At 36.0% G+C, this 22030-nt stretch overlaps 1 protein-coding gene across 1 annotated transcript in view; it reads left to right on the top strand.

Moving 5' to 3' along the window:
- Positions 1-22030, top strand: part of MALRD1 (MAM and LDL receptor class A domain containing 1) — a gene marked incomplete at both ends in the record, with an annotated part of 691362 nt that overhangs the window by 226514 nt on the left and 442818 nt on the right. The window contains one exon of the mRNA XM_080918486.1: positions 11064-11151. Within this exon, the coding sequence (XP_080774612.1) occupies positions 11064-11151 (88 nt within the window). The remainder of the gene's footprint in view (positions 1-11063; positions 11152-22030) is intronic.

Below are 22030 nucleotides of genomic sequence, written 5' to 3'. Positions count from 1 at the left end.
GTGTCATGTGATACTTTAATGGGGACTGTCTTATGAAAAGTTGTTCTTGCGGAATTAGACACATGGGAGTATGTTTAGCTAAGGACAGATATGTGATGTTCAGAATGAATATGAATATACCAACACTGAATGGTATTAGTAAGCCTTGCTATTATTTGCTGGTCAACATTGGGCTTTGCTGATGGTGTTTTTCTGCTGATAATGCGGAATGGTATTGGAATCCTTGCCATTCATTCTTTGTCATCATTTGTCATGACTTCATAGAGAGAAATACACCGAAGTCCTCTGGTGGTCTTCTGGACGCTCCTTGCCACTTATGTGGACTTGGGCATATTGGCAGAGCCTTGTAGCTTCTTTTAGATAGACCTGGTATTGTTGATTTGTAAATGCTGTCTGAGAGTCCTGCCATTACTGATTCTTGAATGACGTTTACAAGTGGATGGAGCTCCCACTGCTGATTCATGTGAACTGACCTGCTAATATCCTAACAATGCAAATCAGATGTGCTCCAAAGAAATATTTCTAAACAGGTCCATATCTTCCTTTGCACTTTTAACCTTTCCTTTCCATTTCATCTATTAGGCAGTGAGCTAAAAATGAGGGGGAAACATCTAAGAGCCCTTATTATAAAACTAGAGACTAAAATCTAAGTATGCACACTTCTGCTCTCAAAGAGATGGAATCAGAATTGCAAATTTAAGACCAAACAGTGGATAAGTGACCTTTCCCTTACTGTGACAAAAATACCTTCCAAAGGCCACCTCAGGAAAGAAGGGTGTATTCTGGTTCACTGTGCAAGTGTCCATGCTGTCATGGAGGGAATTTAGCAATACCAGGAATGGAAGTAGATTTGTAGTACTGTTCTAAAATAAGAAGCACAGGGAGATGAATGCCTGTGTTCAAGTTATTCTTTCTTTGGCTCAGTGTTGGATCCTAGCCCATGTGATGGTATGACTTAGACTCAAGGCTACTTCCTCACTCTGTTAATCTTGTTCAGAATTACCCTCCCTGACACACCCAGTGCTGTGTGTCTGTCCTGATTATAAATTCCCATCAAGTTGACTGGAAACTTACTGTCAATCCATATAGTAAAACACATCTTTAAAAAGGAACAAAATGAAATGATAGGATTTTAAAATATAATTATATATATATATATATATATATATATATATATATATTAATGCATTTATAAACATATACTGATTTTATCTAACAAATAAAACTATTTTTTGGCTGGTTAGATAGTGATAATAAAAAAATAGACAAAGAGAAAGGGAAATAATCTGGAAATATAATCCAGGTAGAGTTGGGGATGAAATGAGAAGAAAATACCTGGAAAATCTATGTAGAAACTGATATAAATTAATGCCAATCTACCAGCAATGCTTTGTGGAAAGAAAAGAAAAATACATGAAAATTGTAGGAGCAAAGAACAGAATGTGTGTCAAAGTTAGACGGCAGTATGGTGGGATGGGAAGAATTAGCACCATGAATTTGGTCTTTACAAGCCATGTAAATAAAACCTGTTTAGAATAAGCCACAGTACCTGCCATATATAAAATGAAGGGAATAAGCCATTTCACCCTGAGGGATGTAAATTGCTTTCATTGAAAGTACTTTTCTTTCCCTAAAATAAATACTCACTTCTGAAAAGGGAACTTCAGATGAAGAATAACATTCATCAGATTAGCCTGTGGGCATGTTTGTGAGAGTTTTTATGAATGCTGATTGATGTGGGAGAGCCTAGCCGATAGTGGGTGGTATTTCATGCCCACTTACTCCCTCAAGGTGGGTCTTGGGTATATAATAAGCTAGCTGAGCATAATCCAGAGGGAGAAGGTCAGTAAGCTTTGGTTGTTCATGGTTCTTGCCATCAGTTTCCTGCCTTGAGTACCTTCTTCAAAGGAAACTGTGACTTGGAGATCTAAGATGAAAGCAACCTTGGACAGAAGTTATTTTGATCATGATTATTATCGGTACATGTTGTGGTTTGATTTTAAAAAATGGCCCTAATCGGCACATAGGGAAAGGCACTATTAGGAGTTATATCCTTATTGAAGTAGGTGTGGCCTTCATAGAGGACTTGTTCAGTGGGGGCAGAAATTGAGGCCTCAGATGTGTGGAACTTGTTTTCTACTGCCTGAGGATGCAGGTTTAGAACTCTCAGCTCACTCTCTGACACCATGTCTGCCTGCATACTGCCATGTTTCCATGGTGATAATAGACTAAACCTCTGAACTGTAATGCAGTCCTATTTAAATGTTTTCTTATAAGAGTTGCAATGTTTCTGGTGTCTCTTCCCAGCAATGTAGAATGATTTACAATTACTTCATGTTTTTCCACAATTGCTGAGTAGAATGGTTTTCAAGTTACTGTTCTATTGCTTTGAGGAAACACCATGACAACATAATTTGCAGAATGAATGGTTGATTTGGGCCTTATGGTATCAGAGGGTAAAAATTCCATCACCACTATTGTGGGTAGCAGGCTGGCATAGCAACTAGAGAAGTAAGACAGCCACAGAGACAGGAAGCCAAGAGCTCCCATGTTAAAGTATAAGCAGAAAGCAGACAATACATTGGTAATAGAAAAATACTTACTTCCCAAACTCTGTCCCAAGCAATATGTATCCTCCAGCAAGGCCACACACAATCTCAGCCTATCAATACAATTCCAAAAACTGGAGACCAAGTTTCAAACATTAGAGCTATGAAAACATTATCACTCAAACCATCACAAAGGGTAGTTAGTTGGTTCTTATACAAGGACACTGAAAATACACAAACATTATAATAAAAAGACTTACTGTGTATTCATAACAATAAACTGGAATCCCACTTACTTTCTTTTAAATATTAGCTTTAGTTGTAAGAAGGTCAAATCTGTTGATTAAAAGATAAATTTAAAGGTAATAATAAAAAAGAATTTTAAGGGTGGGAGGAAGTGGTAGGGGTGGAGAGAAGACAGAAGTGGGTTGAAAGTAAAAATAATTAGCATGCATTAAATACATGTATGTGATTGTCAGAAAGCACATTTAATCAACTAAAATATATGCTTGTTAAAGGAGAAATCAGTTCTGGCACTTATGTGAAAATCACTTAAACAACATTGCATTCTTTTCTGTTGAGATTATGTACCTTACTATGTCGTTCTTAATAATAAAACACAACTTTCCCAACTTTTCAGTCAATAGCTCTAAATCTCCTTTTCATTTCTTTCTCTACAATCGACCAGGGTTTTTTCAATTAAATGCTTCATTGTACCCAGAAGTCAAATATGCTTTGTATGAATTCTTAGGACTTGAAGAAACTGAGCGTTATTTGTCTTCATTCAAATAATAGATGGGATGTGAGAGCGCTTCCACAGAACAGTCTCCAGGGGAAGCTTGAAAATAGCATGCACATTTGCAGAGCAGAGTCTCAAGTAGCGAATTAGCTTCAAATTGATCAACGTTTATCCCTTTCAAAATTCACTTGGGAAGTTTCTGAAAGTCACTGTAATATGAGGGAAATGGAAGAATAAAATGTAACCACAAAGCTAACCATATTCATTTTTTTTACCCTTTTCTGTACATCTAAAGTGACAAAGGAAGCTAAAATAAACATTGTCGTTTTGATTCACTGCAACTTGCAAAAGTAAATATGTTTTCCTATGAACCACACACTCAGAAATAAAACTGTGTGTCTGTGTACGCGTATGTCATTTGAAATACATTTTTCATATAAAGAGGCATGTCTAAGTCTTACATGTCCTTGTTCTTCAAGCAAGATCTTCAATATGTTTTTCACTCTGTCTTCAACACAGCAGAAACAGGAATGGGAAGGAGCTTGGTGGGTGAAGAGAAGTCAAATCAGCTGCAGCTGAGTGAAGTGACTCTAGCTGCTTGCATTCCTTACATAATAACAATAAATTCCCAATTAAGTCTGGTCTCCCATCTCTTCCATCTTTACACAAGGGCAGGGTAGTTCTGTGAGAAATCTATAAAAAAGAGTCTCCCAAGGTGTTCTTTGTAAAGTATGTCCCAATACATAGATATACTTATCTCTCATCATGTTATCTTATGGGGGTGGGAAAATGGTAAAATGTATAGTAGCTATATTTTTTTACTATTTTTGCTATATAATATTCATTTTTAAATAAAACATTTGTACTTTTCAATGTGGTAGACTGTCTTGTTGACTCAGAATTAGGGGGATATCACCGATGCTTTGGTTTCTGACTTAACATGCTAAAGGGATTTACAGAGTTAGAAGTCTTTGAGAAGCAGACTTAGTGCATGACTGACAGACGTGTATTAGATATAAGGTAACTGTGGTACGCAGCAGAGAGGACTGGGGTCTGTGACAAGCCAGGAGCTAATTCTTCTTGAAAAATAGCCTGTATTTCAAACATTGGTGACGTATTTGACTTGAGATCATTTTTTAGCATAAGCTAAAACTCTAATAATCTGGGTCTAGCCCAGGAACCACTATTCAGTTTTTTGTGTAATACATATAAGACATTCAAAAGGTTAGCATGGATTTTTCAGTTACCATAGAAACCGATACATTTCTGAGTCAAAAACCTGTAAAAAGCTGCATTTTTTGATTGCTCAACATTACCTAAGATAAAATTCAATATGAGGACTGAATAGTAACAAAGACTTTACCATTTTTCTAGCCCATTTAAGGACTCAGATTGTGCAGACATCCTATTTTTGAAGCAATCTTTTTTATTGTGCTTAGTCCGTTTATCTGTGTTAGTTCATTTAATCCTTTAGTTGCAAAATTATATTTTTATTACCTATGTTTCTGCCTAGCTTCTTGTGCTGATGAAATGCAACTTTTATGGCCCATATTTAATGATAGTTTTTCATATCTAGTATAATATTTGAAATCTTCAATTATTATACAGTGTTTTGTGTGTATCATAAGACCAAACAGACAAACTAATAAATAGAAACTTTGTCAGATCAAATCTGAGTGTTATTTTATAGAAAATGTTTTTAGGGTTATGTAAACAGTTCAAAAGATGATTTAAAGCCCTCTTATGTTGATGTCAACAAATCTTTCCCTGTGTATTGGATGGCAACTTTTTATAATTTATACAAAACTTTAAGGTGCCCTCAAGAATCATAGATCATGTGATATATATTAAGCAGTTTCTAAATGCCTTTGGAGGAATTGAGAACAGTTCCTCATAAAGTGTTAATGAAGTCAGACTTACAGGGCCTTTAGTTTTCTGGGAAAGCACAATAAAAATAAATATAAACTATTAAAAACATGAGGTAAGGTAAATATTTATCCTTTGGAAATTATTGGTTAACTAGTTACTAGTCGGTACTATTTTGTACATAACTTCAACAATTAGATTGCATGTTTTGAAATTACCATATGTTAGGCATGATAGAAACTTATCTATTTTCCATCATTAAAATATTGAAATTCTGTAAGAACAAAAAATTTATAGAATGCTTCAGTTTTTTTAAAAAAGCTGCAATTTATTGCATGCAGTTATCTTACCTATGAACTCTGGTCTTTTCAGCAACGTTTGTACCTGCCATAAGGTATCAGGACATATGTAAGACATGAAATCAGATTCTCTATATATAATACATATAATGCATATTATTATATGTAAATATGAAAGGCATATTAAGTTATAAAAAAAGAGTATATACATTATATATGAGGATATAAGAATGTGTAGGGTTATAATTTTAAAACCTGTTTAAATTTTAGGTTTCTAAACATTCTAGCCTCCATTCTAGCCCACTATCCACCAGATTCTGGAGACAAATGATTAATAGAAAACAGGGGTTGTAGACCCATTTAGAAATAGTTCTTCGGGGTGGTTCCAATCTGTACAGTTATCAGTCCTCTCTACTAGCAAAACACCGAACACAAATAAGAAGCACCAGTCCGGTCCACTTGACAAACACCAAACGTGAATCAGCAGCAGTGACTTGATCCAGAAGAAACCTTGAGGCTCTGCCAATGGGCATAAGTCTGTGGAAGTGGCAAGAAGCAGCTAGAATACCAGAAGACTGTCTTTGATGCATTTCTCTCTACAAAGTCACAAGAAGCAAAGACCAGCAAAGAAAACAAGGTGAACCAATGTAAGAGCATTGACCACTGTCTGTTGGTTTATATTTATCCACTTCAAAACATCACATGTCCTCTGAAGCATCTGCTTCAGCAAAACATTACATGCCTTTTCACCAGGCAACTTCCAGAAAACCACCACATGTCTGTTCTCGGGAAAACACCCTCTCACTTCTCTGCTTCAGCAAAATATCCTCCTATAAGACAATGTTCAGAAAAATACCACAGGTCACAACTGAGTGTCCAACAAAACCAGAAATTCCCACTTCAGGACTATATATGGCACAACTCAAGTGACTGCTGCTAAGACATGTCAATATGCCACATGTTAATTTTTAAATTAATATAAGGTTGTGTACATAAAGAATTCTTTTGCCAAATTCTTTTCCAATTATTTGTAACCCTCAGATTTATGACATGTAAATTTAAAAAAAGCCATAATCTATACTAATCTAGGTTTTCAGTAGAATCTTAGGTCATTTAATAAAATACGAGATAGAAAACGTGGCTTCTCCGATTTCTAGAATTCAATACTAACTTCTATACAACATTTACTATTTCAATGTACTTCCACTTACTCTAGATGCAATACTCTACATAAAGTGGAATTTTTGGAACAGAGATACTTGTGTATGTATGTATGTGTGTGTGTGTGTGTGTAATTGTGTATGTATCCCTATGTGCTACGATTAATTTTCAAAGACATACTAATTTTATTAGGACTCATAATAAATTAAGAAGATTTATGTACTTAGATAATCTACAACAGATTTTTATATCTATATTTGAAAATTAGTTTTAAAGTTGTATTAGTAAATATATTTTATTTAAAATGTGTTTATTATGTATATGTATGTGTATATGTATGTATGTATGTATTGGGTAGAGGGAGTACTTGCCACAGCATGTGGGTAGAAGTAAGAGTACAGTCTGAAGTAATGGGTTCTCTCCTTCCACCATGTGGGTAAAGGAGAGCAAACCCAGATTTGGAGGCACGGTAGCAAGAGCCTGCTAGTTCATCTGACATTTCCCTAAAAGTTTTTTGTTTGTTTAAGTGATTTGCTTGAGTAGATATTAAGAAAGCCAGACTACCAGTAGGACACAGAACTTGACATTTCTTTTTTTTTTCTTTTTTTTTTTTAATCTCTACCTTTTCCCTATCTTCTACCTTCTACCCGACCTAATTTGTAGTTTTTTTGCTTTATAAGATTGATCTTTTCCTACCCATATAGTATGGATACCAAACCCAGCCATCTTTCTACTACATTGGCTTTTTGAATAAAGATACTTCCATTGGCTTGAAGTTGGTTTTCATAGTGGATTAGTTTCCAAATTCTCAGACCCTAACAGCCTCAAGCATTGGGAAGCAACAGAGGCATTGGTTTTCCACAACTCATGGCTTTTCTTTCTCCTGCTGTTCCACTTTTTCATTTTCTCTCTTATTTTATGTTTTTATCAATAGCCAGGGCAATCCAGAAAGCCAGAAATGACAATCACTTCCGCTCCTGTCTCTTGGGCTTTTCTTTTGTTTTGTTTTTTTTAACTGAACAACTTTATTTTAAAAAACAAAGATAAATGTACAGATGTTAAAAGCATTTTTGCATAAGAGTATATGAATACATTTTTGTCAGTATTTGATTTTTTTAAAGGTTTGATAGTATGAATTAAAATCTTACTAGTTACAATGAGCATAAAGTACATGTAAAACAAGATGTAACCTGGAAATAGTCAATGTTTTCTTGGTGTGTAAAAATTAAGCATAATGGTTTTTCATCATTTTTTCATTTCTTGTAATCAGCACTTGAAACTATTGTCCATTACTTCTCAAGAATGTTTACAATTGTGTCTTTAACATATTGATATTTTGACAAATGCTGTGTATGATTCAATCATGTGATCAAGCAAGAACTGTCTGCATTCCTTGAGAAAGAGCACCAACATGCTTGTCGGATAATTTAGAATAAACTCTAATTGAAATCAACCGTGAAATCTTCAGCCTCCCAAACGTGCTGTTTATCTACTGTGGCACACTATGGGTCACGTGGTCTTCCTATAATGTTCAATGAAAAGGGCCAATTCCTTAATCTGTGGATATATGGAGACAACAAATGACTCTCTATCCTAGAATGAAGCTGTGTGTGGTATATATAACCACAGTTATTATGGATGTGTTTCCACAGGTTTCACTGTAGTTCTCAATTAAACACTGGATCCTGGAATTATTTTTCTCCATGCTCATTACTAAGATAATTACAATCATAAACCTATGTGCCTGAATTTCACTGGGTTTCTATTTGCCTGGTTTTCATTTTCCTCACTTCTGAGATGAGCCGCGTTGTTACCTCACTATACTGGTTTCGTCTGTATTGCATACACACTGATCTAAGCACCATATTATTAGCAATTTATTTATCTTTTGCTATTTTTCAGCTGATTATAGGCTTTCTTCAAATTTACAATTTTGTGGTCATATTTGACAAATTTGATGATTAATTTCTGATCATTAATAATATTTATAGAATTTGGTCCTGAATATATTATCTATATTTTGCTTTTTCTTCCCATCATATTTCTTATAAAAATTTTATTTGACCTGTTGCTTGACACTTATATGCAAATGTACCATGCATTATGATTACTATCATCCTGTCCCTGAACTATTCCCTAGCATCCTTCCATTCATTTCTTTCTCCCTTCCTCCAAGCATGTTCCTTTCTCACATTGATGTCTGTTTTGTTTTGTATGTACTGATTTAATGAATATTGTCTGTGTAATGGTGATTTGGAATTACCCATTGGGGCTAGGGCAGGTTCCTCAGTGGGCAGACAACTGAAAACAATCACTACCCCCTCACCAGAAACCATCAGTAGCCAATTTGAGTCCCCTTTGATCTATGACTAAGAGCTGACAGACCTAATGTAATACAGGCTCAAGGCAGGCAGCCTAAGTGTTGTGTTAAGGGCTACAATTGCTGTGTCGTACATTGAAATGCATTTGAAAGACTTTCTCATTATTCTTTCTACTGTCCTTTCCAGGATGTTCCCTGAACCTTAGAGGGGATGGTATAAATGGCTTTTATAAGGCTCAGTGACAACTGTCACTTACTATCAAGGCTGTGGTCCACCACACATCTCTGCATTAATGATTATCATCGCAAAGAGAGCCCTATCCAATTAGGTTAAGAGTAGCGCTTGTCTAAGGTTATAAACACACATTGTCACAATGTCAGTTTAGTTAAATGACAGTATTATGTTCCTATGAAAGTCTAAGACCTCCTCAGACAGGGATTTTCACTGAGTTTATAGTACCAGGCATGAATTCCCTCCAAAGGAGCAACTCTTTGTAACATGTTCCTTCTTCATGGTGATGCAAATAATGTATATTAATGTAAACTTGATTAAAATTGAGTACACCCAATTTTCTCTGGAAATATCAGGTGGACTATGTATTTGCCTAGCATCTGATGCTAAGTATTTTCACAATGACAAAGTTTTATGATATCCTGGTTTCACAAAAGTTAAAAAGGAGAAAAAGGAAAATTTGAGGATGTTTACCAAGAGGTTTGACATCAGCAAATTTGATCTTTTAAACCTTGCTCCTTGGACTGGGCTATAAATACATAAAGGCTTGATAGCATTCAGTACAGGATAGAATTTGAGATGAGAGGTAAAATAAAATTTCAGCTTCCATGTTCAGCATTTGTGAAGAAAACTGAAATGAAATATATTTTTCTTTTAATAGTGAAAAAGGGAATTAACTTTCCTTAAAACATTTGTTGTGTCCAAATTCATTTTCTTAAGATTCTGAGTAAATATGCCAACATTTGCATAAGTATTAAAATAATTTGTCATGATTGATTCTGTTACAGTAAGTCTCAGCTGCAATCACGACCTGCCATTTACTATAGTGTTTTTCCCATATTTCTTAGGCTGTTGGTGGAATTATAGATCCTATAACAACACCAAAGTCATGGGACTAATATGGTTCCAAAGAGGATCAATATGAATTATATATGAATATTGCTTAAAATATGATGTATATTTCATTGTATGATAGAGCAAAAAGGATTCTGGAAGGGTAGGTCATTGAAACTCAGGAGTAGAAAACAGTTAACGAAAGACAAAAGGGGGAAATTGGATGAGAGAAGAATGGACGGTATTCAGATAACTAAAGATCAGAAGGAAACAAGACTGTTCTAGAGATGCATTTGAAATTTTCACAGAGCCCGGTGGATCTGAATGGAGAGGTTTTAGGCAATTGAAAGGTTTCAAATACAGTGTAGGGAGCTGAGGAAACCCCTAGTGAGTCTCTTAGTAGATAAAGTCCAAAGTAGTATGTAATACTCAAAAGACCAAAGCTTTAGACTCAGGGGAAATTGACTGAGCCTTTCTCCCATGTGAGGATCAGAGGATGGAAAAGCCTTCATCTGTTCCCTGTGGTGATGCTGATAGTATGTATACACACATACATATTTACAAATGTTTATAAATGTTTACAGAGTGTACAGAACTATCAACTACAGCTTCCTCCTTCTGGGTGTTTACAGCCCAAGATAGATGCCTGTAGAAAAGTCCTGAAGAGATTAGCTAACTCCTTCAAGTTTGTTATATATAACCAAGTGCTGAGGTTCCCAGCTGTTGAGTAGGTGGTACCACTTCATCTGAGAGTACATAGTCACCCTGGCCCTAGATTTTTCTGTACTTGTCTCCAACGTTTGTTTATTCCCTCAATGACACAGTCAGGTTTCTTGGCCCCAATGTGCATAGGACACAGTAGAGACAAAATGAGACTCAGCCATGACTTCTCATAAGTTTTATGTGGGTGTGGGTATAAAACATCAAACTCAGGACCTCATACATACATAGATGTCACTGTGCTGAGTGAGCCATCTTCCTCTCCCCAACCTTGTGAGTTCCTTTTGATCTGTCGGTTCCTATAATTTTATTCATGATTCAACACATTTCTTTTATACCTTAGATCTTGATACTGGCCTCGGTGGGAGATGGCTTCACTGGAGATATTGCAATTGATGATCTGTCATTCATGGGTTGTACCCTCTATCCAGGTAAGAGAGACCATTTCAAAGATGAGAATTTTCAAATCTGTCTACTTGGAAGAATTACCAAGGAAACCAATACTTCAAATGCAGGAATAACCTAAAGTGTCCTCACGTTTACAGCTTCTTAAAGGTTAATCGCACTTGAGAAATTATTGTAGATCATTATTAGTAATTAGCCTTGAATGTTTGAAATGTAGTAAATATGTTTGAATCTGTTATTTCTTTCTTTTATCACATGCAAAATACCAGGATGCCATATTTGAAATTATATTACAGTATCATAATCTTTGTGAGACTTAATGATTGTAAAATTAATTGTTTCAATATAGCAATTACTGAGTTGTTTATAGTCACATTACCATTTCATTTCTCTTTGCTGACAACAATCTTTAAAATTTGAGGTACACTGTAACTATTCTGAAATATTATTTATAAACTATTTTTTCACATTTTAAATTTTCTATCTATTCAAAATAGGCTATTTCCAAAATTTATATCTTCACCTGCTCCTTCTCTCCTAAATTCCATACTTAAGTTCTGTTCAGCATCACAACTTTGATTCCTAATAAAAATCTCAGGGATAATGAGAGAAGCTACTAAAAATCAGAAGAGCCCAAGCTTGGAACATGATGTAGAGAAGGGGGTGCTCCTATTCTGCCATGCAAACTGATTTAGTAAACCTGGAAATGAAATTTATAGGCCTCACCTTGACACTCAGACAAGAAGCTCTTAAATCAAGTGATATGGAAAACACGTGTCATATCTGTGTGTAGAGGATGGGTTGGGGTGGTGAAAGTCAACCTTGTGAGGGAAAAAGAGGGATGGAGAGCAAGGCACCACAGGCTTCTGCTACTCCTCAAAGAGTCCTGATTTACCATACACAGTATTAGATCTAAGATGGCTCCCAGAACATTGGTGAGACAGTAACAAGGAACCAAGGCCAGGATAATAGCTGCTTCCCTTATCTTCAAGGAAGTCTTTACAGGTGAGGATGACCCCCTGTTCCCCCATCCTCTACGCACACACACCCTGATTCTTCTGAGTAACATCATCAGGTAGGACTTTCATTGGAGGCACTGTGATGTTGTGGTGAAAAATGATTGGCCAAGGATTTAGAGAAATGGGATTGGGTCAGACACTTTAATATAGGCTTATGGCCTTGGCAGTAACCTCAGATCTGTACACTGATGTTGGTCTCTGGAGTCTGATTTCCAGGATTTGTCACGTGACTCTGTCACCTGTATTCCCTGTTGCCCCAGTGCCAATTGCAGACTATACTAGGATCCTAGAGCACCTTATTTACTGATATTCTTTTTGTTTGTTTGATGTGTGTGTGTGTGTGTGTGTGTGTGTGTGTGTGTGGTGTGTTCAAAAAGGGGTTTCTTTTCATAGTTATCATTGTCCTGGAACTTGCTTTACAGACCAGGCTGGCAATTACCTCTGCCTCTTAGTGCTGGGATTAAAGTTGTGCACCACCATACCTGGCTAGATTGCAGATATCGAAACTAGGTGTGATTCCCTAGCCTTGGCATCCCTTAGTGGAAGAGTTAAAAGCATGTTCAGGGATCCATCCAACTCCCTTCTCTGGTTAGGAGTCTTCCTTTCTCACTATTCAGACAGGAATGATTGCTTTCACTAGTCTCCAGCTAATCTTCAAAACACTATACAAAGCTAAGTTCGTCTCTGGAAGTCCAGTAAAAAGATTGCTTCAACACTTCTTCATATCTTGGTAGGTGCGCCTGATCAATATTTACATACATGGTCATCCTTTACCTCAGATCTTTCCAGAACCAATACCTTCATTCTCCCTTATCTCATGCCACCATTGCATCACAAACTTCCATTTATTTGCAAATGGTCTCTGTGTTTCTGTCCTTGAACCTCATATTTTATTCTTTGAAAAACAGCCCAATTAGTCCTTTTCAATTTTGTTGATAAAATAGTACCTACAGGATCATCGACATCTTCCTAAGATTGCCTGTCTCATTCAGTCAAATCAATCTTCAGCTAGGGATCAGGAAAATAAATGATGGGCTCCACCCCCTTTCCACTGTGAGACTATCATCCCCAAACTATAAAAAAGGCCCTCTACCTAATATTCAGTTCAGTTCAATCTAGGCTTTGCACATGCTTTTTCTTCTTCATGGTATACGCTTCCGCTGCCTGTCCACATTTACTCAATAAGTCCTTGGAATACCATATACACAAGTTATTTTCTGACATTTTCTATCTTTAGTCCTTAAATTTATCTTGTGCATACCACCTACTATCTTTATGCTGAGATTTCTCTTTTCTCCAATAATAATGTTAGTTGTAAGGAAACAGGTATGTTATTTGTTGGATGTTTTATGTCTTGCATGTCAGGATGATAATATTTTCTAAAGAAAGAATAAATAGAATGGAACCTATATTTCAAGTGTTTTCTAAATCTTCATTATGTATTCTATTGTATTATTTCATTAATATTAAATGTTTCCATATAAACTATACCTTATTGTATATCAGACAGACTTCTTGAAAGACAATTTTCATTTACATATAGCCACAAAATCTACTTCTCGTTCTGAAACATGTGGGTTAGCTTAGAAAAAGCAATGATATCAATGCCTTACTCAAACTCTGTAAAACCCTCTGAAGTTATAAGCTGTGGATCTCTAGTCTACATGTCCTGCCTCTATAGGACTAGAGCTAAAGTGCCATATCTCATGCCCATCTCAGATGTCTGCAAATCAGAGGATGGAGAACAGAAAGCACCACATCCATGTTAGCATATGGTATGCATATGTTTACACACACCCACAAAGTTAAGCATGGGATAATAGTATTCTCTACCTACAGGGAGGTTCATAAGGACAGTGAATGTATACATTCTTATCCAGGCAGAGAATTTGTAAATTGGCTTATAAAACAGTATTAGAACATGTATTTTATATAATCTTGCGTTCTTTTCATAGTGCTAGGGATGGGCTGGGAACCACATGAATGTTATTGAACTACAATTCCAAACCAATCCTATAGTGTTTTAAGTGTTGAGAATAAGACCTGGTCCATCCACGGTTGTGAGAAGTTAATTTCTGAGTAGAATCAGTAAATGTGCTATCTAGCCTTACATTGAGAAATGTTACTCAAACATATGTATATCTTGAGGCTATGGAGTGAACTACTAGCACACTGATAATCAGATATATTAGTCCTGTAGTATTTCTGCTTTGCAACTGTAAAATATTACTTTTTAAAATACAAGTGATTCAGATGATGTAAAACTTCAGGGCTAGAATGATATTAAAACTAACATTTGTTTAATTTTAATGCTATGGGTTTTTCCTACATACCCCCAAGTTTATATTTAGAATCATTCTGGCTTTTGGGGATGCTGAAGAAGAAAGAAGAATATAGAAAAGTAGGGTGAGTCACCGATGAAACAACATTCCCCAATTATGTTGCTAAATTCATTCTGCGGCTAATGGTGCCAAGATGGCCAGAGTGGAGTTGCTGGAGGCAGGAGAGATGGGAAGTATCTGTTCCACATCATTAGTCCCAATTGTCTGGTTCAAGCTAGGGAAGAAAAATATGAGACTTTAAAAGATGTCTGAACTGTTTGTTTCTGTGTTTACTTCATAACAAATGAGATTTTTGGTCCAACCCAAAATTCTCTACATTACTGAATTTCTTATAAAAGAATGTCAGACAGTGTTTTGTATGAACACAAACAAAAACGAGACAGAAATACCTTGTTCTTTATAATTCTCAGCCAGTGTTCTTACATTACCACATTAGAAAAGGTAGGATGAAGAGCTGTAGGTGGATTTATACTCATAATTAGCTTTCAGATACTAACTAAACTACTATTTTGTTGTTTAGTAATATAACACTAAAGACTGAATGCTAAAATTCATGAAAATACAAGTAAAAATAATTGAAGTAGTTCTTTTTATAAAACCTGTATAATCATGTATGGTTTGTTTAATACAATCATTGGAACTTATAGTACAATAAACTGTCTCTGTAACTAAAGAGTGACATGCCTTGTATTTTCTCAAAATTTTGAAATGAGTATTTTATTAAAGGAACATCAATGTCACTTGATGTTTAAGTAATACCTACTGCCTTGTCCCACTTATGATTTTATAAAACAGCTAGAAGGTGGGTCTTCTTTTATCTTGCTTCAGCTGCAGTCTCTTTCTCCATGCTTTTCCTCAACAGCTCACAATGTGTTTTATCCAACAACCCCAGGCCAGATTTCAGGTGGGACCTTTGACTTTGACTTCCCACTGTATTTGTTCAGTGGCAAATTCTGCGGACTCAAACTTAGAATATCTCTCACGTGTATTTGCTATCTTCCCTTAGCTTTACCATGACCATGCTCCCAGAGGAGAGCAGTTCTGCTGTGCAAGCTTCTCAGCTCCACGTGTTCATCATTGGTCAGTTTTCCCATTACTGTTCTCAATAGCTTCTGCCTTTGGTTTTCTTTTCTTTTTTCCAATTTTTCTGTAACATCATTATGACCCTTTTATTTTCTGATCTCTTACATGGACAGCAGTTTATTTTATGTTAATTAACAAGTATGCCGTGAGCATTTATTATACACCAAACTGCTTTTTATTACTCAATATTTATTATTTCTTCTTTTTAAAATTTTTTTCTTTTTTTTCCTGTTTTATTAGATATTTAATTTATTTACATTGCTTTTCTATGTACTATTCTCTGTGTTTACATTACAAATGTTATCCCCTTTTCTTCTACTCCCATCCCCCCACCCCTCACTTTGCTTCCATGAAGGTGCTCCCTCTCCCAACCACCCTCTCCACTTCAGTGCACTGGCATTTCCCTACTCTGGGAAAATGTGCTTTCACTAGACCAACAGCCTCTTCTCCCATTGATTCCAGACAATGCTGTCCTCTGCTGCATATGCAACTGCAGTCATGGGTCTCTCCTTGTGTACTCATTAGTAGGTGTTTTAGTCCCTGAGAGCTCTGGAGGGTTTGGTTGATAATGTTATTCTAAACATAGGGTTACAGACCCTTTCCACTCTTTCATTCTTTTCTCCACCTCCTTCACTGGAGTCCCCATGTTCAGTCTGATAGGTAGCCACTGCAGCCTCAACTATATCTGTGTGAATATGGCAGAACCTCTGTGATTCACACCATATCTGGCTCCTATCAATAAGCACTTCTTGGCATCAGTTATTTACATGGATTAATATTATCCCCGCTGCAAACCCCATCCTGTCCCCTCACCCCTTCTATGAGGGTGCTCTCCAACTCATCCATCCACTCTAGCCTGACCATCCTAGCATGGGGTGACTATATATATATATATATATATATATATATATATATATATATATATATATATATATATATATATAAACTATATAGGGGACTACACGGGGACATTGAACATTCACAGGACCAGGGGCCTCCCCTCTTATTGATTCCAAATAAGGTAATGGTCTGCTACAAATACAGCTAGAGCCATTGGTCCCTCAATGGGTACTCTATGGTTGGTTGTTAAGGTCCTGTAAGCTCTGGGTGATCTGGTTGGTTACTGTTATTCTTCCTATAGGGTTACCAACCCTTCAGCTCCTACAGTCCTTTTTCTAACTGCTCATCTGCATCAGGCTCCTGCCAACAAAGACAGGTTGGCTTCAGCAATAGTGACTGGGTTTGGTAGCTGCATATAGGATGGATCCCCAGGTAGAGCAGTGTCTGAATGGCCTTGTCTTCAGTCTCTGCTTCACTCACTGTATGTATCTTGTTTTAGACAGGAACTTTTTAAGAGAAAAATTTTAAGATAGGTGAGTATCCCCATCCTTTAACCAGAGGCCATGCCTAACCTCTGTATATGGTCTATATAAGTTTTCTCTCCCTTTGTTTGGGTATTTCAGCTAATGTCATCTCTCCTGGGTCCTGAGAGCCTCTTTCTTGGCATCTGGTACCTTCTGGTGACTACCCCAAGTTTCCAATTCTCCATTGCTACACACCTCTGTTCAGTTTCCTAGCCCTCTGTAGATCCTCTCCCATCTCCTCACATACCTGATCCTTCCCCCCATTTCCCTTCACCTTCCTCTTTCCCTCCCTAGTCCCTCCTACACTCTACCTTTGTTTGGTTATTATTTTGTTCTCCCTTCTACGTATGATTAAAACATCTGCACTTTTAGTTGATTTTCTATTTATGGTTCGTAAGCTTCATATGATCAATAAGTTATACTATGTTACTTTGTGACTGAATTACCTCACTCAGGATATTTTCTAGTTTCATCATTTGAGTCTGGATTCCATAAATTCATTGTTTATAAAAAGCTGAATATTACCCTATTGTGTATATGTACCACATTTTCTATATTGACTCATCTCTTGAGGGATATCTGGGTTGTTTGTAGCTTCTGGCTATTATGAAAAAGTTGAACGTAGTAAATTATGTGTCCTTGTTATATGTTGGGGCTTCTTTTGGCTATATGCCAAGGAGTCGTATAGCTGGGTCCTCAGGTAGTAGTATTTTTAATTTTCTGAGAAACCGACTGACTGATTTCCAGAGTGGTTGTACCTGCTTGCAATCCTGCCAACAGTGGAGGAAAGTTCCTCTTTATCCACATATGCATATGCTGTCACCTGAGTTTTTGATCTTAGCCATCTTAACAGCTGTGAAGTAGAATTTCAGGATTGTTTTGATTTTCATATCTTGATGACAAAGAACGTCAAGCATTTTTTTAGGTGCTTCTCAGCCATTCAATATTTGTCAGTTAAGAATTTCTTGTTTAGCTCTGTACCCCATTTTTAATACGGTTATTTGGTTTTCTGGAGGGTAACTTTTTGAGTTGTTTGTATATATTATATATTAGCCTTCTATCTAATTGTAGAACATAGGTTGTAGGATTGGTAAAGATATTTTCCCAATCTGTTCATTGCGGTTTTGTTCTATTGACAGTGACCTTCGCCTTATAGACCTAAGCCTTGTAATTTTATGAGGTCTTATTTGTCAAATGTTGATTTTAGAGCATAAGCAATTGGTGTTCTGTTCAGGAAAATTTCACCTGTGCTCATATGTTCAAGACTCTTGCCTAGTTTCTCTTCAGGTAGATTCAGTGTATTAGGTTTTAGGAGTAGGACCTTGATCCACTTGGAATAGAGCTTTGCATAAGGAGATAAGAATGGATCACTTTGCATTCTTCTGCATTCTGATTGCCAGTTTAACCAGCACCATTTGTAGAAAATGCTGTCATTTTTTTCCAACTGGATGATATTAATGTCTTTGTAAATGACCAATTGATCATAGATGTGTGGGTTCTTTTCTGGGTCTTCAATTCTATTCCAATGATCTACCTGCCTGTATCTGTAATAGTACTATGCGTTTTATTGCTTGTTATATGGATACAGTATTACAGCTTGAGGTCAGAGATGATGACCTCATTATCCTGGGTTTTTTGTTACTCCAAATGAATTTCAGAATTGCTCTTTCTAATTCTATGAAGAATTGAGTTGGAATTTTGATGGGGATTACATTGAGTCTCTATATTGCTTTTATCAAGATGGCCAATTTCACTATATTAATCCTGCAAATTCATGATAATAGAAGATCTTCCTATTTTCTGAAGTCTTTTTTGATTTCTTTCCAAGAGACCTGAAGTCATACTGATCTGTTACTTCCTTGGTTATAATCACAGCAATATATTTTATATTATTTGTGACTATTGTGAAGGGTATCATATTCCTACTTCCTTTTTCTCAGACTGTTTATCATTTGAGTGAAAGACTACTCATCTTTTTGAATAGTTTTATACCTAGCCACTATGCTGATGTTGTTTATCAGGTTTAGGAGTCCTCTGGTGGAATTTTTGGAGTCACACAAGTATACTATCATATCTGTAAATAGTGATACTTTGACTTCTTCCTTTCCAATTTGAATCCCTTTGACATTTTATTTTTTTCTAATTGCTTCGGCTAGAACTCTAAGTACTATATTGAATATGTAGGGGGAGAATGGGCAACCTTGTCTAGTCCCTGATTTTAGATTCAAGATTCTCTTCATTATTTTGATGTTGACTACTGGTTTGTTGTATATTGTATGATCCCCTAATTCCTGTTCTTTCCAAGACTTTTAACAAGGAAGGGTGTTGAATTTTGTCAAATGTTTTCTCATTCTGGTCAGCAACTGTGCTTGAAACTTCATGTCACTTAATAAAGTTTGCAGAGACACTTTGTTTCTGTGGTTCTTAACTTGTGAGTTATGATTCTTTTGTGTCCAAATGACACTTTCATAAGGGTCACCTAATGCTAAAAGAAAACAGATTTTTACATTGAGTCATAATGGTAGCCAAATGCAGGTATGAAGTAGCAACAAAAAATAATTTTATGGTTTGGTTTTCCACAACTTGGAGAACTGTATTAAAGTGTTCCAGGATTAGGAAGTTTGAAAACAACTTTTTTTTATTATACTAAATAGAGCTTTTTTTCCATCCTGAGTCTACTCTATTATTGTATTCAGTGTCAAAAGAACAAAGTGTGACCTGACCCTGCAGTATAAATAGTTTCTCCTTTTCAATAGTATGAAGATTTATTAAATTCAAGTTCAAGTGAACTTCTCAATTTTAAATCAGTCATTTTTAAACATAAAAGGTCACAAGCAAAACATAGACACTTGTACCCCTAGAGAAACATAAATAACAGATCTGTGAATTAAGTCATCTCCTTATATTTAAAGCTAGTAAACATCATCATGGACTGAGGGAAGTAAGGTATGCTTCATTTTTGCTTAATGATCAATGTGGGAATGGCTGAGAGGAAAAAATGTAGCATAAAACAAGGTAGGAAAAATCAGTTTTCTCAAAAAGATTGTATTGGTGTAGCATGAATCTGATCTTATTTGCTGCAAGGAATTCACAGAGCAAGGGCTAAGAACACTGAGCCCATCTGGCACCTGAGCCATCAATTTAGTAAATCTTCACTTGGACAAATGTGCATTGGTTTCCTTTCCCTGTGGCTTATTGATGTGGAAGATCAGATCAGGGCACACTAATCTGTGCTTCTCGGTGGGCTTGGAAAATGGCCATTTGTATGTTGTTTCTGCAATTTCTGATTCAACTGGAAATCTCCCATTGCATTCATTTATTTCTTTAAGGTAACACATGTATTATCATTACCCATTTAGGCTTTTTCTTGGCAGTTATAGGTCAAAACTTATAACTCACATTTTCAGTGAACTGCATGAACCCACCGTAAATCAATAGACTGAAATAATATTCCTCTGTCTGATAATATTTTGAAATGAAAATTTGGGGATGTAATGGGTATTGAGGTGGGGCCTGCAGATGGCATAAAGCCTTACAAAGAGAAGGGGAGGGAAGGTTGGTAAAATTCATGTGAAAAATCTGTGCTGGTATTATTAAAGATAAGGTTTTCCCAGAATAAAGTACATACTATCAAACAGCAGTGTTCAAGGCAAGGCAAGTTGGTACCATCAAAAGTACAGGCAAAGAATAAAAAAAGATACAAAAGAGAGTGCCTTAAACAAGCAAGCAAACAACCTCTGTGGAGCAGCAGTGTCTTTTTTTTTTTTTTTTTTTTTTTTTTTTTTTTTTTTTTTTTTTTTTTTTTTAGCAATTTCTGTTTCTTGGTATCGGTGAATATCTTATGCCAAAACCTAATTGTCCACATAGACAATGCATCCTTCACAGAAAGTTAACTCAATTGGATTGAAAACTTATATATAAAAGTTGATGAACTACAAAACTCTCAGAAGATGATATAAAATGTAGAGGACATTGGGTGTAAAGATAATTTTAAATACCTCAAAAAAGCATAGATTATTAAATAATGTATGACTTATCTGGATTTCATTAAAATTAAAAATCTTTTCTCTTTAAAAGACACTGGGGAATGAAACATTAAATAAGTCATGTGTTGGAAAAGGCATTTGAAAAACACTGTTGTAGGGAAATAGGCTTATTGCAAGAATCCATAGAACTTTTAAATCTCAGAGTCATGTAATAAAATCATGATTTTTTAACCAGTGAGTGTGAAGATGATATGCAAAAAACCAGCATCAGTTTGGAGAGGGGTTCACAGAGAAGAGGTATCTGGGAACAGTGAGAAGAACAACTAGAAGTCTAATCCTGGATCCAAGCTGACAACCTCTGGTCTGTTAGACACAGCTTTTCTAGTCTGCATCTCTCTATGTTCTGATTTCTCTCTAGAGATTTCTGTCTATATATATAGATTCTGTTTGCTTGCTGTCCTGAGAGATCTCTCTGTCTTGCTTTTTGTGTTCTCCAATCAGTTCCCTCCTTTTATCATAAAAAATTCTCAGAATAGCTCATATCCTGAAAAACACAGGTCCAGTCTTTATTTTACATATTAATCCAGTCATTTACACCATGTTTCCTTTTGATTATCCTATGAATTGGTATCCCAAGTCTCCAGCCCTTTGGTTCTTAGAAGACAGCAAGTATACATTTTTTTCTTTTGTTTTTTTTTTCTTTTCTTTTCTTTTGCCTTAGATGCATTTTTTTTTCATAAATTTTTTAACATTGTGAAAGAATTCAGAGATATGTCTGCCTTTGTTAAGCACAGATCATAAACTATCTAGCTGGGAACTTGCCCTAAAATGACTATTTCCACTACACCTGGGCCTTGACTCACTGTGTTCCAAGCTGACCTTTGAACTCAGAAATCTGCTTGTATTTGTATCTTCCTGTATTTGTATGTTTCTGAAAAGATGACTCTTGGTGTAGCTACTTTAGTTCCTTTAGATTTGAGAGTCCCCTCATGTCTTAGTCAGGGTTTTATTGCTGTGAACAAACACCATGACCAAGGCAAGTCTTATAAATGACAACATTTTATTGGGGCTGGCTTACAGGTTTAGTGGTTCAGTCTATTATCATCAAGGT

This window comes from Micromys minutus (genome assembly GCF_963924665.1).
Source record: "Micromys minutus genome assembly, chromosome: 6".
Taxonomy (NCBI): domain Eukaryota; kingdom Metazoa; phylum Chordata; class Mammalia; order Rodentia; family Muridae; genus Micromys; species Micromys minutus.
Note: the sequence above shows the minus strand (reverse complement) of the source record. Positions and strands in the feature narration are given on the sequence as shown.